Raw genomic sequence first — 21,781 nt, forward strand, 5'->3', positions numbered from 1 at the left:
TCCCATGGGGTCTAGCCCCTCCATCTGGATTTATGTATTCCACTCACACTAGGCCATCCAATGAGCCAAGATCTAAGATGGGCTCCTTAGAGACACACAAGCCAGTGATGGGAAGAAAGAAAGGGACCGAGCACACACTGCCAGATGAACACGCGACGGCGAGGAGAGAGAGAACATGCTCTAAAGGATGGATTCAGAACACGACCGGAGCTCTTACTAGAGGGTACTGTGACCCGTCAGCCAGGGAATCCAGAAGAGAGTCCAGTTCTTCCCCAATAACCTCCCCATCTGTGAAGTCCTCCACACTCTCGGGCACGGGCAGGGATACGCAATCCGGAGAATGGAGCAGTGTGGCGGCAGGCAGAGAGGTGGGCAGGCCCTTTGCATCCATGTCAGAAGCTGAAAGGGCTGCACCCTCGCTCACAGGGATGGAGGTGGCGAGGGGAGCAGGGATGCACTGCAGGTCCATGGAGAAGTCTGCAAGGGGGAGGAGGCGGGGGGAAGACACAAAGCCAGTCACATGGCGCCTGGGGGTAAGCCGAGTGCGGCTTGGCCAAAGAACACAAGATGTACAACTTAGTTGAACCTCAAGCACTTAGCAGGTGAAACCTTTAGAGACTGGTAGCTCCAGTTTCAGGGATTCTTGGCCTTTGTTTTTTGTCTCAGACCTCCCAAAGGCCTTCACAGAATGTCTCGTGAATAGCCAGACAATGCTCACCTCCCATGATGATGCCTGGGAAGCGTCTGCAGGCCAAATCTTGGTCTCACTGAAGTCAACGGCACAACTGCTACTGAATTCAGTGGTGTCTGGTCGTGACCCCATGAGTCCAGTTACTCTATACCCCATTGTCCGGTGGTTTTTAAATGCTTCTGAACTGCCTCCTCCTGCAGAGCTCAGTTGTTCTCCCAGCACCTCTGCTCCTTGCCGCCCCTGTGCCCCCCCCCCACCCACTAAAACCCACTTCTCCTCAGGCTCTCTAAGTTCTGAGCTTCCCTGTTGGGGAAGGGAGGGGACACACAAACCCTGATTGGGGAGGGAAGCAGGGTAAGGAAGCCCAGACAAGCCTCCCAAAGATCATACAGAATATTGGGTCCCCAAACATACATTTTAAGACTCACCAGATGCCCTTGCCAGAGTGGTGCCTAACTCTTGAGTACCCCTCCCCTCGATGTCTGCAGGAGACAGGCTTAAAGATCTTTACTGTGTTACTGAGGCTTCCCTCAATAGTTTTAGGGGCGATGGGGGGGGAAGGAGAGAACTTTCCCTACAGCTTCCTTCACCCTCTGGCCCAGTGTTCTGACTATTCGAAAATGAGGCAATTCTCCCCCGCCCCCCACCCCCAAATACTCTGTTAAGGTGAAGTTAATGTGGCAAGCACATGTTTGTCATCTGAGCACGCTCTATCCTGCAAAACTGTTAGAGTTTAAAAAGAAACAGTCCAAACGTTAGACCCCCAGGAGATGCAGAGTTACACATGTAAGTCTCAAACCAGGCACCCAAACTACCTTCATTCTGCCCCCGTAGCGATGCCCTGAAAAGAAAAAAAATCAGAAAAATACTACCACCTTCTCCATCCACTCCAAAGAGTTCCATGTTCAGAGATTCCAAGGCCCGAAGGGACCCACCCCGGTGATCATCTAGTCTGACCTCCTGTATAACGCAGGCCACAGAACCTCCCCAAAACATTATCAGCAACCGCAAAACTAGAACGCCTTCATCTCCTCTGATTAGTGATTGGGCTGCTTTGTGGTCGTACACAGTACATATACCAATTCCTGAGCAGACAAATAGCAAAGCGAAAGCAATCATTCCTCACTCTGCATTAACAGCCCAATTCTGCGACATCCTGAAGGCTCGTAAGAGACGCTCATCGCCTCACAGGTTTGGGTCTTATGATTCCATGTGACAGTCAATGATTCAAGAGTCATTAAGCACAGAGCTAATGTGTTTCCACATACAAACGTCATACACCCAGATCAAAAAATGGGGCCCTTTAACGGGGCCCAGCAATAGTTAGTGCAGTGACAAATCGTCACACTTAGTATTGCAGACATTTATGCAAGGAACAAATAAAAACCAATGTGCTGTGGAGCATGGTTTTCAATACGCGGTTAAGAAGGGTGGGTGTCGGGGTGGCATTTCTACAGGGGGAGAAGGGGGGGGAAAAATAGAGTTAAGGTAGTTTAGTCTCTGGCAGGAAGAGTGCAACCTTGCAACTTTCACTCTGCGTTTCCTGGGGTTCTAAACATATAAGGCTCCAATTCTAATGTCCCTGGAGGGGAGCGTATAGTCAAAGCACGGCTCCGTGTCTACAGTCTTAACTTTAAAGTTGTTTTGGTTGGGAATGTACAGCAGAATCGCATGTGTTCAAACCCGGCTTTAGAGCTGAAAATAGGTTACGTCCCCATGTGTTTGTTATTTGCATTGATTAGTCCCCATTTACCCAAAAACATGACATGTCCCTTGTTCTGCTTGGATAGCTAGATTTCTGTTGTACAAGGTTCTCCTAGTAAGTGCCTTCTTAAGACACTGATAGAGGGGAAAATCAGGTTAACAGTTTACTGAGGATTCTGAAGTGAAGAGAAACCAATATAAAGAACAGCACCGCCATATACTCCTGCTCCATACCACCTCCTGCCCCATCCCCGCTAGGCTGGTCTCTTCCAGTCTCCAAAGTCAGGCCCCAAGAGAGGTCCAAATGAAGACAAAGCAACTATTAGTCCAGCCAACCTGAGCAGGTGCCTTACTGCTGCCATGAGAAACAGAAAGGAGAAAGCTTTACCTGTTTCAATATCATCTATGGAGCCCAACCCATTGGAAGTCATCTGTAAGGCAGGGAGGAGGAGGAGAACTCATCACTACAAAGACATCTTTTGAAAGGTGTTAGTGCTTCACAGCCCCAAATCTCCCCTCCCAAATATCTTCAGTGCAGTCTGCAGCTGCTTCCCTCCTCTCCCCCAGCCCTCGCCTTTCAGTGCTGGAACCATTAAACTGATGTACTGTTAGACCACTATTCCTCCAAGCCTGGTATTTCACCTTCAGCAGTGACCAAAACCTGTATTCCTCTGAAGTAATAAACCCCCATAATACCCGACCTTCTCAGTAATTCTGCACATGGGATTGCATGTGGGTGAGAATATTCCTTCCTGATTCCCAGAGTCAATCAGCTAGCCCCACAAAGCATGAGATCTGATTAGCCTTATCTTACATAACTAGCCTTTCTTTGCTTACATATCTTTCCATTTAATAACCACTAATTTTTACAGCAAGACTAAAAACAGGAAAAGGTTCCCACCAAAACAACTGCTGACTGTGAGCCCTAGGCAAAGAATAAATGAGCAACTTTACAGAAGTCTGAATGCTGCTGCTGGAAATAAATTTTCCTAATAATTTTATTAGGCCTACCATGACTCCGTTTCCACACAAACATTCCTGTGTTAGTCCAAAGGCCACTTGGTGTTGGTTATATCCAAAATACAAAGATAAGCAAATATACCTATATTCTATACTCCAGCAACAATACAGTTCTAAGTATTTTGGCCAAACAGGCTCCGGTTCGGGAGACACCATCCCATCATGGCATCACTCTGACAAAGAACCCCTAGAAAACCTTGCCTTATATGCACTCTAACAAACAACTGATATCATTGCTGGTTACCGGACCTTGGCTAAGGTCAGATGAAGCAGCTTAGAGCCGAGCTCTATCCTCTGCCCTGGTCGAGACAAGATTAATGACTGCGCCTCTTTCCTCGAGGTTTTCTTATCTCCTCATTTTACCATATTTTGCTCTCATTACTAAACTAAGCATTTCTTTATAATCAACTCAACCAATTATTTACTGCACCTGGTACCCAAATAATAATATTTTTAAAATTTCTATGACCTCAGCCCAAATCTTAAATAAGATAACACTAGTATTTTAAGGGTCACCACAAGTTTAACACAAACAACTCTTCCTTCTCATGATCTGACTCTTTTTAAAAATCACAGGCTTTGGACCTATTCCTTATGCTAAGATCCAAACTCAAGTTAAAACCACACTTCACCCTGGTCTAATGTGAGCCTATATTCCAACAGTGCAAACACATTTTTCTTCCTGCTTTCAGTTAAAAATGACAGACACCAGCACAACAAATATTTGAGATTACACATTTGCAACTCCATCAGTTACAACTTCAGTTTTTGCAGTGTTCTAATTTTCCATAAAAGGGAAAATTTTCAATGGAAGAAGATTATGGGCGGCTACAAGAAATGATCTTAGGCTGATTCTCACTGCTAGACAGATATTAAGGCAAGGCACCCATCAATGTAAACTTCAAATTGTATTGCTCTAGTATCTTTTAAGGGGTTTTTAGGTTCATTTAAAAAGGGACAATGTCAAATAGTGCTAGGTCCCAAATTTAAGAGCCTAAAATGATTGTCAAATAATTTTTTTTAAATATGAAGCGTTTTAGTGAAATCTCTTAAAAACCAGCAATGAAATCAGTGATCTGATTATTTTTCATTCTGTGTTTGTACAGTGCCTAGCATAATGGTGTCCTGTCCATGACTGAAGCTCCTAGGTGCTACGGCGATACGAAAGAGTAAATAATAAATTAAGCAATGTTTAAATTTGCATGCTTCACTCAGCTTGGAGAGTGAAATCCTCCAGTCTAGTTTCACTTTATAAGTTTCTTCATCTGTTTCACTTCCTGGTTCTTGCATATTAGCACTTTGTAATTGTACCAGAACCAGAGAGGGAAACAGAAAGTGAAGTCATCCAGTCTAGATAAGTGAAATGTAAGCTTTGACAGTGAAAAGCAAAATTAGATTAAGAATTTTTCTACTTTAATAATGTTATCAGCACCGCAGCAATGGAAATATTTAAAAAATAAATGATTTTCTTGACACTGTTCCTTGAAAAGGGAAAAATAGATAAACACTGATCTTTTACTCCTAAAAGATGGTAATAAACTTGCATGAAATAAAATATAGAAACTCTCATGTAAAATAACGTATGGACATTGAGAATGTCAGACAGGAACTGTACCTGATTTGCTAAGCTGGCTGATGTGCCATTACTGAGTAGAGAGAAAGTTTCCAATTCCTGCTGCAAGGAAGAGAGAGATTTCATGACACAGGGATTCCTTGAACTCCTGCAAATTAGGTAGTGACTGATTGGATCTTGTCAGCCACTGCTATCCAACGGTACACTTCCCTATCAGGCATTCTCTACAACCACAAACCATAGGGAGAGAAATCAGGACCACCTGCTTTTCCTTAGTATGCACCAATCATCCCCAAATTCATGTGATTGTACCTGAAGCCTGTTGCTTGCAGGATTATGAAAGAGCCCCAGATTCAGTCCAGCCATCCTGGTGCAAAATGCACATCGATGCAATATCCCAGTGTGAAGACACCCCTGTACAATGCTGCATCATGAGATGGTAAGTTTGAACCCCACCCCACGACAGACACATTCAGCCTTGTCATTTAAAAAATTAGTTGGGGAGTGCATTAAAGCACTGGAATGAAAAACAGAAGCTAGAGCAAGCTGCAGCAAAATGCTACTAAAAGGTTTCAATTAATCAAAAAAGGGAGTCTTGTGTTTTGCTTGCATAGACACAGTTTAGACTCATCTGTGGAGTAACGAGGTAGAGGGAAAAGTGCAGAGGGCCAATGGAGTGAGTAAGTATGAAAAGTATTTCAGGGAAAGTTTCCCGTCTCTCAAGATTCAATAATTACAACATTTTTAGAGCTCTAGCAAGTGGAGTATTTTCCTCTAATCCAACACCACTTGCAAAACACGCAGAGTTTACATTTATATAGCATCCGTTACCCAAAAGCACTTTACCAACTACTACAAATCACTTCACTTGGCACTGAAATGCAGCCACTTCTCAGCTGGAATGTGCCAGCTGTTTAACACTGCACAGCAAGGTTACACAAGAGTTAGAGACAGGAACTGAAGAAGAATGTTGCATCTAAATAAAACTGCAGAGAGGAATTTGAGGGACACAGAATATCAATCACTCAAGCTGGAGTTCAGCCAGGGCCTTGGGGCTAACATTCCTATTCTTGAGAAATGTGTCACAGGAGCGTCAGTGACCAGAAGTGGTTTTGCCTTATCTAAAGGACACTCCCCCATCAGTAGCTCAGCACCCCTTAGCACAACCCTGGGGCGTACGTTTCATACTGACAGACAGAAGAATGCTCCATTTTGAACCAGCACATCCATTTATTGCAGCACTAGGGTTTTCCTTAGAGCAGTGGTTCTCAAACTTCATTGCACTGTGACCCCCCTTCTGATAAAAAAATAAAAAAGTTACTACACGACCCCAGGAAGGGGGGACCGAAGCCTGAGCCTGCCCGACCCCTGCCACCCTGGGTAATCTAAGCCACACTGCCCAAGGCTGAAGCCCTCAGGCTTCGGCCCCTTGCCCCAGCAAGTCTAAGCCAGCCTGGCGACCCCATTAAAATGGGGTCACAACCCACTTTGGGGTCCCGACCCCCAGTTTGAGAACTGTTGCCTTAGAGCTATCCCCTCAGACAACGTCCAGGCTTCATTCTGCTTAGCTTGGGATATATGAGATTGCGCACCAAGCCAAGATGCTTATGGCTGCAAGCCAGAAATGCACCTGCAGGGGTGCTGCAGGCCAGGACTGAAGAATGACTGGCAGATCTGGGAGTGGGGGCATTCCCAGGAGTGGAATAGCAGGAGGTGCTGAAGGCTGTACCTATGGCAATGCAGCCGCTCAGAATCAGTAGCCTTTACAGAAACATATCAGTGGAATCCAAGGGACAGTCTAGAAAGAGTCATACCTGAGGCCTCTTATATGCTTTCCGAACCCTTAAACCCAGCTTCTGTGCGAGCTCCTGACCAAGCTGCGTAACGCTCTCATCCTAGAGAAAATGTAATTCAAGGACATTGTCATTTTAAAGCATGTGGTTTTATTTTACTGCACATACAATAACCAACCAGAAACAGACCACAAGTTATACAAACAGACCACAAGTTACAGCTACACAGACTGAATTACATGCTAGTATTCTTATTGGTATGCAAGACGAGAGGTAGCCAATTGCCCGACTCCATTCCAGGAGAGGCTGTGCAGATCTAAGACATCAGTCATTCAGCCCTGCAGAGATACAAAGCTGCGGAAATGGAGAGGCGATATCCTCTCTCCAACAAAGTATCGAGTCTCCAAATGCAGGGCTAGTGATCCTTATTGACACGAGGGCCCCACCTTCAACCCTGCTTGCTCCCTCCAATCCCAGGATCTGGGTGGGAACACTGGTTCCGAGACACCTTTGACCTTCCCCACCCTCTGCTGCACTGAGCTCTGCTAATGATTTAGCTCATCACGTCCAGTCTGTGCTCACTTTCTCAGTTCCTCTCTTTAAAAAAGTTTCCAATTTACACAACACAGACACTACTTCCTGGAACGACACAATCCACAACGTAAATTCAGCCAATCACTGCCCCTCTCTCCTGTTAAAGTCCACCCTATTAACCCACAGCACTAGGTCACTCCGAGCATCCACTCCTGCTCCCATGTTGCTCAACACCTTTGGAGGGTGGCCCATGACCACACTGCATCCCCCACCACAGTTTCATTCTCTCCTCCTTCAGCTCTGTCATCTCCCTGGCCAAACAAAAACAGGCTTCATTCCTCACTGAGTTCCACGAGCACAATCCCCAACACTTATTTTCACCCTCTGACTGCCTCCTTCAGCCTCCTGTTCCCCATCCTTTCTTCCCTCCTTGCAAAGTATTTGGTTAACTTTGTCACAGGGAAAAATCAACTAAATCCTCTATGATTCGCCCCCTGCCTCGTTCCCTTCAAACATCTTCTCCCTCATCACCAAACTTTGAAGTCTGCCGCCTTCTCTCCACCACTAACCCCTCCACCTGCCCCAGCGAGTCCACTGCTGCCTGGCTCTTTACCTACGTTGCCCCCATGCTCCTCCCCTGCCTCCCCCTCCTTCTCAACCTCTCCCTCACGATACTACTATGCCCTGTTTTTCCCTCTCTTTAGAGCACCATCCTTCAACCGGACCTATTTCTCCAACTACTGCCCTGTCGCCATCCTCACCGTCTCTGAACTCACTAAGCACAATCTAAAACCAACGTGTTTACTTCCTCTCCTCTAGCTCTGTCTTGGACCCCTTCCAATCTGGCCCCCACCTCTCCTCTCTACTGAAACTGCTCTCGCTAGTGTCTCCAACAACCTCTTCCTGGCCAAACCTCAGGGCCTCCAACTCTGTGCCGCTTTTGACACAGTCCATTTCCCTCCCCTTCTTGACATCTTATCCTCTCTGGGGTTTCGAGATACCACTGTCTCCTGGTTCTCCTTCTACCTCTCTGTCCATTCCCTCAGCTTCTCTTTCAGTAGGGCCACCTCCTCCCCTCTCCCACTCTTGGTGGGGGCTACCCAGGCCTCTGTCCATGGCCCAGAGACAGGATGTAAAGTGAGGACAGCACAGGGCCAGCTTGTCTGCTTACTGACCTGTTTTCTTCTGTCCAACTCCGCTTCCCAACCTGTCTGTGACATCTCCTCTTGGATGTCCCATCGTCAGTTAAATAGATGTGGTCAAAACTGAACTTCTCTCCCCTCCCAAACCTCCTCCACTTTCCCATCCTTATCTCTGTCAAACAGACCACCTGTCACTGTCACACACCCCTGTCATTGTCATTCAGGCCTGCAATTTGAGGGTTTCTTTTGTACCCTCCCACTCCGTTGCCACTAATACTCAAGGCATAGCCAAATCCTGCTACTGCTTCCTCCTTAACAGCTCCAAGAGCCATCCTTTGTTTTCCCATTTCCCACAGTAAAAACCTCCATTCAGGCCCTCATTACATCCCATCTTGACCACTGCCGCACACTCCTCTCTGATGTTCCAAACACATGCATTGCTCCCTTCAGTCCATACATAATACCGCTGCTAAAATCATCTCCTTTACTTATCAATCTGTTTAGTCTCTTCCCGCTTCAGATTCCTCTACCAGCTGCCCATAAGCTATTATAGCAAATTCAATCAGCAGGTCACCATCTTTAAGGCTCTAGGGGACTCTGCCCTGCCCCAATTATCCTCCCTTCTCAAACTCTGTTTCCCCTGTCAGTCTATCCCACAAATGCCTCCTGGGCCCCCTGTACATGGGCCCAGCTCCCTGACCTTAGCCACAAGGCCCCTACTCTGTCCACATTTAAGTCTCTCTTAAAGACCCACTTCTGCCATGCTGCCTACACTGAATCTAATGATTTATTTAAACAATTTAAAGAATACTCATACCAAATGCCCTAAAAATTCCTTAACATTACAACAACGCGGACCACACAGAAGCATTAAATACTATATAGCACCACAGTATTATTTACTATTATTTATATTTTAAGCTCTTTGGGGGATAGAACTTTTTTTGTCAAGTAGGTGCACAGGGCCTAGCACAATGGTGCCCTGATCCATGAGGCTACAGCGATACAAATAAAATCAATATCATCATCATCATAGTGGTAATGTATTAACCACACAAGCCAGCAGCAGGAAATAGCAGAACCAAGTACCAAATTAACTCAGTCAATCACTTGAAGTCTTTAGATAGTCTATAGCTCAAACAGGAGATACGGGATTGATGCAGGAATTCCTGGTGAAGCTCTCTGGCCTGGGTTATACAGGAGGCCAGACTAGATGGTTACAACGGTCCCTTTCTGGCCTTAAAATCTGGGACATCAAAGCAACATTACAGAATCCCAGAAATGTAGGGACTTTGAGAGGCCATCTAGTCCAGCCCCCTGCACTGAGACAGAACCAAGTAAACCTAGACCATCCCTGACAGCTGTTTGTCCAACCTGTTCTTAACAACCATCAGTGATAGGCTTCCAAGGGATGGAATCCCCATTCCAGAGCTTTACTATCCTTATAGTTAGGAAAAACTTTTTAATATCTAACCTAAATCTCCCTGGCTGCAGATTAAGCCCATTACTTCTTGTCCTACCTTCGGAGGACAATCAATCACAGTCCCCTTTATAACAGGCCTTAACATATCTGAGGAGTGTTATCAGGTCCCCCCTCAGTCTCCTTTTCTCACGACTAAACATGCCCTGTTGTTTTTTTAACCTTTTCTCATAGAAAACCTGACCTAAACCTTTTATCATTTTTGTTGATCTCCTTTGGACTTTCTCCAGTTTGTCCACATCTTCCCTAAAGTGTGGCACCCAGAACTGGACACAGTACTGCAGCTGAGGCCTCATCTGTGCCAAGCAGAGTGGAACAGTTATCTCCAGTGTCTTACATATAGCACTTCTGTTAATATACCCATATTAAAGCCCCTTTCACACACTGACACCTCTCACCCCCGAGAAACACTGGCCCCTGAGGACCTGAACTCGTCTCTTATTAGGTAAAACGACTGCTATTTATCACTTAAAACGTATGTATGGTGCTCTACTGAGACTCGAGGCATTAGGAATAGGGTATTAAGGGTATGCCTACACTAGAAACTTAAGTCGACCTACATTAGGTCGACTTGCACCACTGCAGTAATTACTGCACTGGCTGTATGTCCACACTACCCTCCTTGGGTTGGTGGCGCGCATCCTCACAATGAGCACTTCCACCGACTTAAGAGGGGCAGCGTGGAGAGATGAAAGCCCGGTCTCTCAGCTCCACTTGCAACTTCCTGCTCGGAGCCCAGCTGCCCCACAGGCTCCTGGACTCCAAGTGGGCCGACTGGGGTTTCTCGCCTCCCCGTTCCTGGACGGGACGAGAAGCCATCTGGGGCTTCTCGCCTCTGGGGAGTGGGATCCAGCTGTCCCGGCTTCTTGCCCCCCCCCCCAGGAGCCAGGAAGCCTTGTCAATTTCACAGCTACAGCTACAACAGGGAGCCATGAAATTGACAAGACTGCCAACATTTCCAGTCCAGAGATGAGCCGCTGCCTGGGCTTCTCCCCGGTTCCCAGCTGGGAGCAGGATCCATTCTTGCCCCTGCTCTCCTGCCATGAAGCTGACAAGACAGCCAGCAGCTGATGTAAGTAACACAGTGTCTTCACAGTCACTGTGGTGCCCTAACTACACCGACATAAGCTCTAAGCCTCTCGTGGAGGTGGAGTTATGATGTCAGTGTAGTAGGGCACTTACATTGACGGGAGCAAGGCTGTAGTGTAGACACTGACATAATTAGGCCAACATAAGCTGTTCTATGTCAATGTAAACTGTGTAGTGTAGACCAGGCATGGGTCTCTCTCTCTCTTCCACGTCTCCAGTTCCCATCTGTCCTGGACTGGTAGTGACTGACAGTCATTCCCACCCGATAGCTGTTCCAACATGGACACGAAGTGAGTTGATGATCTCAGCTCAGTTCCAACTGGGACAGGCTTTCACATCACAAAGCCATCTCAACTGGAACGAGGCGGCCCTTTTGTTGGCAGCCTCAGCAGAGATGATTTGGGCTGACAAGGACATGGAATCAGAACTCCCCAAGAGATGAGATTACTGGGAACGGGTGTATCATATAGAACAGCCAGCTTCTCTCTTCCACTACCATCACCATTCACACCGCACTGGATTGCGGGAAAGGAAAGACGGAAAAGTGCCTCAGAGGTTGGGGTAGACACGCATGTCACACACTTACATGTGGGAGGGACAGCAGGCAGCGGCTATTACATTCATACGCCTCCTTGTGCCTCCCCAGCTCATTTAAGGAGCGGGCTTTGCGGAAGAGGGCACGGATGTTCTCCTTGTCAAGCATCAAAGCCTTCTCACTGTCTTCCAATGCCTTCTCGTACAAGCCCTGCATGAGAGGAAAGAGACCACCTGAGCAGGCAATGGTGTGTCACACACTGGAATCCACCTCCTCTCCCCGCCTGAAAGTTCTGCCCAACCATTTACTGCAGTTCATTGGGAACATGTCATCAAAACCCATGAATATAAAAGCAATTGGAGATTAGATACAATTACACACAACACACCAAACTGCATTAAAAGATTATAAAGGTTGCAGAGTCAAGCACTCAAAAGTTAGGAAATGCCAGAATTAAGGGTATCTGTGTGATCTTAATTCAGCCCCTTCTGTGTATACAGTAGTCTTTCGTGATCCCATACTACTTTTTCCACAGGACCCCTGCACCATTCAGTGCACAGGATGGCCCTGCTCTAGGAATGAACAAGGGTTGTGTAGTGAAGGGGCCTATTGTATGTAGGACTCCTGCCCCATGTGTTGGGGGAGTTGGAAAGTGTGTAGTAAGAGGCCAGCAATCGAAGGAAGGGAAAGGATGGTCTCATGGTTAAGACAGGTGAAAGCTGCCCTAGAGAATGGGATTCTAGCCCTGCCTCTGCCACTGAGTTCCTATGTGATGCTGGGCAACTCACTTAAACCAGACTTTTTACAGGTCGTCACTACTTATGTGTTCCTCATTTTCTTGGTGCCTGAGACCCTGGGGTCCATTTTGGAGAAGTGCTGAGCTGCAACTGAACACAATGGGAGCCCTGATCTGAACATTAAAAGTGCTATGTAATGCTGAGTACTCTGAAAAAAATCCAATCCTAGGCATCTCAAATTAGGCACCCAAAATTAGTAGAACTTTTTATTTTAATCATTGTGCCTCAGTTCCCCATCTGTAAAACTGAGATAACCCCACTCCACCCATCTTACAGGGGTGTGTTGTGAGAATAAATTCATTAATGGTTGTGAAGCACTCAGATACTGTACTTATGAGTGCCATAGAATAGCCTATGAGGAAATTAACAACTCTGTCTTCAGAGCAGAGTTTGACTAGTGTACATTAAAATAAGGCCTGGGGCCATACTCTGACCAATGAGCAGAAAACAAAATATTGACTAGCCGCTCATTCAGTAAGCACTGCCTGTTCTGTGCACCATACACACTGAATGAGGCAGGAGTTGTGTGGAAAAAAATAGTATGCAAACATGTAACTAGAGACTGCTTCATAATGCCAGGCACAAGGGGGCCAAATTAAGATCACACAAGCAACCATAAGTCAGGCATTTCTTAACTTTTGAATGCTTGACTTTACCACCTAATAATGTTTTTTTAACATGTGTGTGTGTGTAATTTCCTAGGTTTAAAAAAGGCAAATCAAATACCATCATGTGGCATCATACTGATAAATTTTTAACAGTGAGAGTAATTAACCTCTGGAACAATTTACCAAGGATCATGGATTCTCCATCACTGACCATTTTTAAAACATGATTTGATTTTTTTTCAAAGATATGCTCTAGTTCAAATAGAGTTACTTTGGGGGATTTTTATGGCCTATGTTATTCAGGAGGTCAGACTGGATGATCACAGTGGATCCTTCTGAGCTTGTCATCTAAGGGTCATCAGCAGAGTTGGAACCTTTAGATTTATCACACAGACCTCTGCCACTTGAGCTAGTGGAGTAACTGATAGCAGAAGTAGGTTGTCATCCTCTTTGTGTACCAGCACTACAGGGAGATGAGACACTGTCAGTGGATTTCACAGATATTTGCTGACAGCAGAGGAATGCTGAGACTCAGGAATCCTACGTTCCATTTCAGGCTCTGGAGGTGAGTATTATCTAGCAAGCACAGACTTTTCCACCTACTTCCTCCAAGCTTAACCCCTTCTGCCCCTGGCCCCTCCAGCCCACACCTGGCCCAGTCCTGTCTCTTTCTCACCCCTGGTTCCTCATCCCAGTCCCATTCTCCGCATACCTAGCCAGTCCCAGTCTTCACTCCTCATGCTTCTCATCCCAACCTCCTTGCCCAGCCAGTCCTAGTCTCTCCCACCAGACTCCTTGTCTCAGTGCCCCCAACTTCCAATCTCCCCCCACCCCTGCTCAACCAATCCCAGAGCCCCCCCAGATCACTGTCCCTAGTCTCCTTGCTGAAAGAGTCTTAGTTCCCCCTCCAAGCTCCTCATCCGGTCTCTCCCACATGCTAGCCTCCAGTCATCCCCACCCATGTTCCAGTCTCCCACCCCAAGTTCCTAGGCTAATCACAGCATCATCCCCCACAAGCTTCTCGTTCCAGTCTCTTTACTCAGCCAATCTCCGTTCTCCCATTGCACTTCGGCTCCTTGTCAGATCCGTCTCCTCTCCCCACACAGCTACTTCCCCCTCAACCCACTAGTTCACGGTTCCGGTCTACTTGCACAGCCAGTACTAGTCTCCCTCTACCCCAATTTCCAGTCCCAGTTTCCTTCTCCCACCTCACCTGCCTGCAGTCCCAGTCTCCCTCCCATCAGACTCCTTGTCCCAATCTACTCTCCCTTCCCCACCCCAGGTCGGGCTGTTGTCCCCTCTGTATTTGACTCAGTCAGCTTCTTCCACACTGCATGGGCCCAGCAAAGGGGGTTCACTGTTAGCACAGGAGAGACAGGCCCCTTGCTCCAGTGCCTGGCTCCAGACTAGCTCATAGCATCAAGGAGCAGTAACTACAGGTAAAATCCTGCTCAGCCCCCCCAGAACCTTTGGGAATTTTGTTACAAAGTTTTAGCATGTCTCAGTTGGGTATGTGCAAACTTAGAATTTTTCAAAGGCTTAAAACTGGACCAGATTTTCCTAGGGATGGCAAAAGACACCTCCCTGTCACAAAGGCCATCTCGCTGCCAAATTTAAGTCCCCGCTCCAAAGCACAAGGGAGCAAGAGCATCTTAAAGAAAAGCTTATCAGAAATTTTGAACATGGGCAAAACATAATTTTTCCCCTCGCCTTGTTCTCGAAAACAGCTGAACCGTTTCAGCTGAAGTTTTCCCAAAACATTCAGCCAAAGGCAGACACCCAGTGTGGAAAATTTCAGCTTGAACAGTTAGTCTGGCAAAGTTATAAGCAACTTGAAACAGGATCTTATAATGGGATGGAAGCAACCTTAATAAGAGAGGGTGCCTACCAGTCCCACACCTATAACAACTTTGAAATGGGCATCTGAAGGGAAGAAATCCTACTGGTTGACTGAAGCCTCTACTGCAAGAGTATCTGGTATGACCACATTGGGATCCTGGAAGGGTAATGTTTAAAACCAGTTAGACAGGAATATAGAATATACTACCATACCAGATCACAGCACTGATCCATCTAGTACAATATCCTGCCATACCAGTTCAAATAAATCAATAGTCCACCCAATCCAGCATCCTTTCGCTTACCATACCAGCTTTGACCACTGGTCTATTTAGTTCAAGATCTTATCTCCAGCAATGGTTGATACTTCAGAAGAAGGTGACCCTGTAGCCAGAGGGTAAGAAGAGAAAATTTCCCCACAACTGCCTCCATTTTTCATCTTCTCTCCAGAGACAATGCAGCTAATAACCCTTCTCTTGACATGTAATGTTTTATTAAATCTGTCTTTAGGAGAAGGAGTTATAATGGATGTCAGCAATTTAACTAGGAGCGGATCGGGGGCTCATGGCATACTTTGCTGAGAGACTTATGAAGTTAGGGCTAGTAGAAATTTTTTCATCTGATTTGGGATGGAGGGGGGGGGGGTGTTGACAGAAAATTAGGTTTTCACTAAACAAAACTTTTGCAAAGTGTCCTATTTCCACAGAAAACTCTAATGTTTCCCATTGAAAAATTGAACATTTGAAAACCAAAATATTTATTTGTTTTTCATATAAAAAATGAAATATTTTAGTTCTGAAATGTCTCATGGAAGAGGTGGTTTGGGTACCACATTCTCCTATACTCCTCTCTGGGTTGAGTTCCCAGCCAGACTTCACCTTTCATGACTCATTGTGATCATGACACTACCATGATGCACCACCTCCACTTACCAAGAGGGGAGACTGAGGTGTATCATGGGAGATGTAGTCTGACCAGGGAACCTGGTGTATAGAGAATGAGGCCCTTGAACTACAGCTCCCATGAGGAACTACTGCAGCATTTCAGAATCAACATATTTCAGTTTTTGGTTGAAATATTTCAAATTCAAATTTTTCTATGGAAACCCCCCCACCCACCATGTTCATACCAGATCTAGATTAAATGTATTTTCCTCAAGCACAGGAGAAAGAATAATTTACAGAGCAATGCTCCCAAGATTGCATCATCATCATGAAATACTTGAAGGAACTGGCCCTTTATAGCTCAGAACTCCACAGCACCTCAACCTCTCCCCCAGCACTGTGATCTATATTAGTGCACTCTCAAGGCCTGTAAGGGCACCTCCTCATGTATTCTGTCTTTATCTTGTGACACCAATGTAATAATGAGAAGAGTTCCGAGTTTTCTGCATTCCTCCTCCCATGCTGGAGGCAGGAAGAGTGGACGGGATCAGTCCAAACCCCCATCCTATGCATGGCCATCTATTGGGTCTCCTCACTTCCTGAGGTTTTTTGTCCAGTTCTTGGGAATGGCTCCGGTAGGTGCTCACCATGGCAAAGTAGCAAGCAGCCCGGTTGACGTGCAGCTTACATAGGAGCTCCACTGGGATGGTCACCTCGTCCGAGGCCGCATAGTCCGCCACGTTCAGCCCTTCTACGTACTGCACCAGTGCCAGCTTGAAGTCCTTCTCCCGGAACAGGTCATTCCCCTCTGCAAAAAGGTTCCGCACCAGCTTCTGTAAAAAGGCCTGGGTGGAGAGAGAATATAAACAGAGTGGAGTAGAAATTCATAGATTCCGTGGCCAGAACAGGTCATTGTGATCATCTAGTCTGACCTCCTGTACAACATGCCCAGAAACTGAGAGGGGTTTCCCCAACCCCCCATTCACCTTCACGTGTTTCCTCAAGTCAAGTCCTCCTGTCAAGAAATTAATTCCCCATCCTCAAATTCCAACTGTCACCTAGCGGGGAGGCTAATTCAACCAAATCTCCTTCCCTCCTAAGGCTAAGTGCCGTCACCCAAATTCCCCCTCTCTTAGAAGTTAATTCCTCCCAGTATTCTCCCCCTTAAAGATCTTCCACTATAGACAAATGGCACTAGACCACTCCCACACATAACTAGCCCCTCTTGGCTCTCAAACGCAAGGACATTAATTTATAACATCTGTGCAAGAGGGCAACATGTATTGACCGAAAGCCACCATTATGTGGTTTCAAACGCCTTCAGAAAAACAAATCTTAAATTACCTCATAATCTTCTTGGCTTAGGGGTAACGTGGACCTGAGGAGAGAAGAGGAAGGTTTCATGAAACATGGATCTGTGCAAGCACATGCATCTCCCTCAACTAAAGAGGCAGTCTTTCTGACTCTGCGTTATGGATCTCATTACGCATTTACTCCACATTTACTATCGATTACTTGTATTGCTGTTATGCCAAGAAGGCCAGTTAGAGATCAGTGCACCACCGAGCTAGGCACCGGACACACACAACAAGAGATGGTCACTGCTCCAAAGAGTTTACAATCTGACTAATTTAGGAGACTGCATTTTCATGGCTATTCCCTATGCAAACCAGCTGCTCTGGGGGCTGCATTCAGACAGCCAGGTTTCAATCTGTGATCAGAACAGATATTGTCATGATAAAATGTTTTTATAAAACAACATCAATTTTTAAGAGAATTTGGCACCAGTGAAAGATGTTGGATCGGTAGTCTCAGAACGCTGAATTCCTCTGTTTAGCAACAGAACAAGTAAGGCCAGAGCACAGCAAGCTTCTTCCACGCTTCCCCCTGACAAAGGGTCTAAACCAAAGGTTCTCAGGACAAAATATTTGGTGGCCTCAGAGTGTGGCCACGAACTCTTGGTGGTGGCCACTCTCACACTTTTTCCTAAAATACTTAATTAGCTTTAGGAAAACCAAATAAATATGCACATATACACATCCAAATCATTGTAATTTATTTATTGCTAGCTAGTAAGTCTGTTGTGAAAAGTGATATTAACACACATACAAGTATCACTTTTCACAGCAGCCCTGGCAAGCCAGAGACTGATTAATCCCTGGATGGGGGGCCAAGGGAGGCAGCGGGGGGCTAGAGCCTGAAGCCCAGCCACCGGAGTCTGGGGCCTGCTGCTGCACAGCTGGAGCCCGGAACTGGAACCTTAAGCCCCTCACCCACCCCACCGCCCCAGGGCTGAACCCCAAAGCCTGAGCTCCACCACCCCTGGGAAGGTGGAGAACTGCTCCTCCAGCGTTTTGTCCCAGGTATCTCCAAAGGGGGACAGGGCCCAACCCCTGCTGGCGGCCCCACCAACCAACACCAAGGCAGGGCATCCAGGAGCAACAGGGTGGGGGAGTGGCTGCTACTTTGCCTCCCCCCCACCTCACCCCCACACCAAGCCCAGGAGGCTGTGGCCACAAGAAAAGTTCCTGGTGGGAACTCTGATCTAAACACTCCCCTGAGGTGAGCACCTCACAGGAGCTCTGGCTCCATAGGCCATCAATCCTTGCCTTTTCTGCAGAGACCACCAGCCAGGGGGCCAGTAGTGCTGGGTGGCTAATGTGGTGAGAACATGTCCCACAACAGGACTGAGTTTACGCCATTTCATACAGACCAAACAGCAATCTGACAGTAAGGACTTTTGGTCACTCTCAAGATGGGACCAGACTAGAACAAGTGACTCAGAGGTGAAAGACTCCATATCCCAAACCCAATCCTTAGATCATCCAGTCACCTTCAATAAAAAGTGTCTTTTGTTTAACCATGTTCCCTCCCCTTGATCAACGCAACAAAGCCCAGATCCACAGTGTTTCTTTTCTTCAGGGAAGAGAATGCCAAGCCCCCCACAAAGCCCTTAATTTCCCCCATACCTTTCTAACCCCTGTCCACCCTTGGAACACTACATCATAATCATCTCATTAGCCAGATACACTGGACTCTCTTCTAGAGCTCATCAGTTATTGTGCCTTAAAATTAGCCAGAAGAATTTTCATGGACTTCATGAGTAAAGTGTGTGGGGGCGGGGGAATCATCAGGCCACTAAAATTTGAAAGCCCCTCCTCCGCAGTGATCCCTCGAACCAAGCCATTAAATGAAACTTACACTGCTCCAAGATTCAGGAATACTACTTCACATTTCTACAGCACTTTCCAGACGAGGATCTCAAGGCACTTTAGAAATATGAACAAATTAAGCCTCACAACTTCCCCTGTGAAGCAGGTAAGCATCATTAGCCCCACATACTGAGTCTGGCAGAACTAGGGCCAAACTAGCACTGTAAGGCCAAGGCACCAGCGACGGTTTTAAAGTCCTATATCTCACAAATTGATCCATCGGAAGTACAAATACATATTACGTGCTATTGGAGAACTAGCCCGCTCAGCTTTCCATTACACCAACACAATTCTCATTACCACCTTGCTTCTCTCTTACACACACTGGAATTTTGACCTGAGTTTACAGCATTTGCTAACTCAACTGTTGGAGAAAGAATACAAAGCTGTATTCCATGTAAAAGCAACTAAGACTCCTAGCTTCCAAACACTGAACAAACTTTCATCTCAAACTCTAGCAGTCCATGGACAGTCACATAAGGATGGTCTGGAAATTAAATCCCAGGACTGGCAGTTAAGGGATCAGAATTCTTTTTCTGACATTTGGCACCTCTTGTGCCTTCGTTTCCTCATATCTCAAATGGAGATACTACTACTTACTTATCTCACTGAAGTAGTGAAAGGCTTAAATTATCAATGCTTGACCAATGCTTTGCAATCCTCAGAAGGAAGGCTTTGAAGAAGTGCAGAGTGTTACTATTATTACTACTATTGCTACACTGGCTATTAAGATCACATTGGAATGGAAGTAGTGGGCAAAACCAAGATGGGAATTGGAATGACGCGATTTTAAGTTTGGATCTCTTGCAGGACTAGCAACACTTGGAAGGATCAGGATAAATGCTCTCTGGACCTTTCCGAGCATCAGCCCTGGACTAGTGAACAGAATGAAAAGAAAATGTTATTTCTCCTTATACCATATGTTGTAAGGACTATCTCCAAAGTCCAAAGAAAATAGCAGTGAACCTGCTGACTTACTGAATGAATTGAAGTCCCTTCTCTATTTCCTCTTTCCTTTTCTGTCTCTCCATTATAGCGTCTGCAGAGAGAAAAAGACAAAGCCAGTTATTACAGATCTTAGTGTCAAAGTAGCAGTGCAGTATTTAAGTGAATCTAGCACTAGCAAAATGTTCCAGACTGACTGCCTTAGACACCAAAATATTTTATTTACCTACAGCGTGGGAGGCAGCAGCAATGCAAACTCGCCACCCATGCATCTCCCCCCTCCCTATATGCCACAATGTTGATTTGCAGGAGACCACCCAATGGGGTGAAAAGGAATTCATTCCCACTGGTCCATTCAGTCCAATCTCTCTGCTTAGATTGCCAACAAGAGTAGCATGTTGTCTGTGCACGCAATACATGCATGGCATTCCCCAGGACCAGCCATGCCTGCAGGAGGATTCCATCCAGCCCCCAAATGCACATGGAGGATGCCATTTTGAAGAACAAAATGGCATCTTCTGCACAGCATGACCTTGCATGCACCGTACGTGCGAGGTCACGCCACATCAAGGATACAATTTTGCATGCAAGTGTAGAAGTGCCTGCCTGACTAAAAATGTCACGGTATGCCATTGGCCAGCAAGGAAGTCAATTAGTGAAAATGGTGATGGCAGTTGTTCACTAGAAAATTAACTCAGACTTTCCCCCCACTAACTAATTTAATGCAGGCTACCAAGCCACCATCAGATGATAAGCAACTTTGATCACTACTTATCTGGGTTAGATTTTAACCTGGTTTAAGATGCGGGGTTCAGATACCATGGGGATATAGGTAAACTGCCTACAGTATTTGAGAGATGTAAGCACCATGGCAGCTGAGGAATTGATTTGTGTGTTACAAATAAAAGTACAAGGATGAAACTGGGCAAAGAGAATTTCAGGCTGACTATTGGAAAATGTTTCCTAGCGGGGACACCTGTTATACTATGGAATATTCTCCTAAGGAAAGTGGTGAAAGCCCCATCATTTAACATGGAATGGACAGAGCCTAGGGGAAGCCAATGTAGAGAACAATCCTGCATTGACCAAGGATGGAAAAAGACCAGATCCATTCTCTTTCACCTATTTTCCATGACTCTATGAATGCAAACAAGTTAACCATACAAAGGGGCCAATATTCCCCCTACCTTAGATTTATGAAGAGTGAGACTTAGGGCTGGTCCACACTGGGGCGGGGGATCGATATAGGAAACGCAACTTCAGCTACGAGAATAGCGTAGCTGAAGTCGACGTTTCCTATATCGAACTAAAAGTACTTACTTCGGGTCCACGCGGCGCAGGCAGGCTCCCCCGTCGACAGCGCTTCCTCCTCTTGGCGAGCAGGAGTTCCGCAGTCGACGGGGAAGCGCTTCTGGGATCGATCTATCGCGTCCAGATGAGACGCGATAAATCGATCCCAGAAGATCGATCTCTACCCGCCGAATTAGGCGGGTAGTGTGGACCAGCCCTTAGAAGGCCCTGTTCTCAACTGAAATGGGTTAGATTCAAACAGTTACATTTGCATTGTCCATCTGCTGCAGCTTTGGTGCAAAACCAGGAATAGCCTACTCGCCACACCTGCACTGCTATCTTAGCAAGAGCATAGGAGTAGCAGAGAGAGATAGGAGGCACCCTGGAATTCTGTGCCAGGAAAGATCTGTTGAAGCCCACAGATCCACACTGACATAGAGAAGCCATGTTCATGAAAAGTGTTCGACCTGGTGCGCGGGGGGAGGGGAAGAGGAAGATAAACAGAGTGAGATTAGAAACAGGGAAGTGAGGTGGAATTCAAGCCACCACGTTCTTCAAGGCATGATTTATACTCCCAGTCTAGGGTTGCCACTGAAAAGGTTATGGGGGGGGGGTGTCACCCCTCCAAGTCCACATCAAAACTTC

At 46.3% G+C, this 21,781-nt stretch overlaps 1 protein-coding gene across 1 annotated transcript in view; it reads right to left on the reverse strand.

Annotated features, from left to right (window-relative positions):
- ZC3H7B (zinc finger CCCH-type containing 7B) overlaps positions 1–21,781 on the reverse strand; it is a 65,570-nt gene that overhangs the window by 37,662 nt on the left and 6,127 nt on the right. Inside the window, exons 3-10 of the mRNA XM_024200423.2 lie at positions 19,880–19,940; positions 17,034–17,067; positions 16,337–16,534; positions 11,613–11,771; positions 6,803–6,883; positions 5,031–5,087; positions 2,784–2,826; positions 218–477 (exon numbers count right to left, since the gene is read on the reverse strand). Of these exons, the coding sequence (XP_024056191.2) occupies positions 218–477; positions 2,784–2,826; positions 5,031–5,087; positions 6,803–6,883; positions 11,613–11,771; positions 16,337–16,534; positions 17,034–17,067; positions 19,880–19,940 (893 nt within the window). The remainder of the gene's footprint in view (positions 1–217; positions 478–2,783; positions 2,827–5,030; positions 5,088–6,802; positions 6,884–11,612; positions 11,772–16,336; positions 16,535–17,033; positions 17,068–19,879; positions 19,941–21,781) is intronic.

Source organism: Terrapene carolina, unplaced genomic scaffold (assembly GCF_002925995.2).
Source record: "Terrapene carolina triunguis isolate 2854851 unplaced genomic scaffold, T_m_triunguis-2.0 Scaffold247, whole genome shotgun sequence".
In the NCBI taxonomy this organism is placed as follows: Eukaryota; Metazoa; Chordata; order Testudines; family Emydidae; genus Terrapene; species Terrapene triunguis.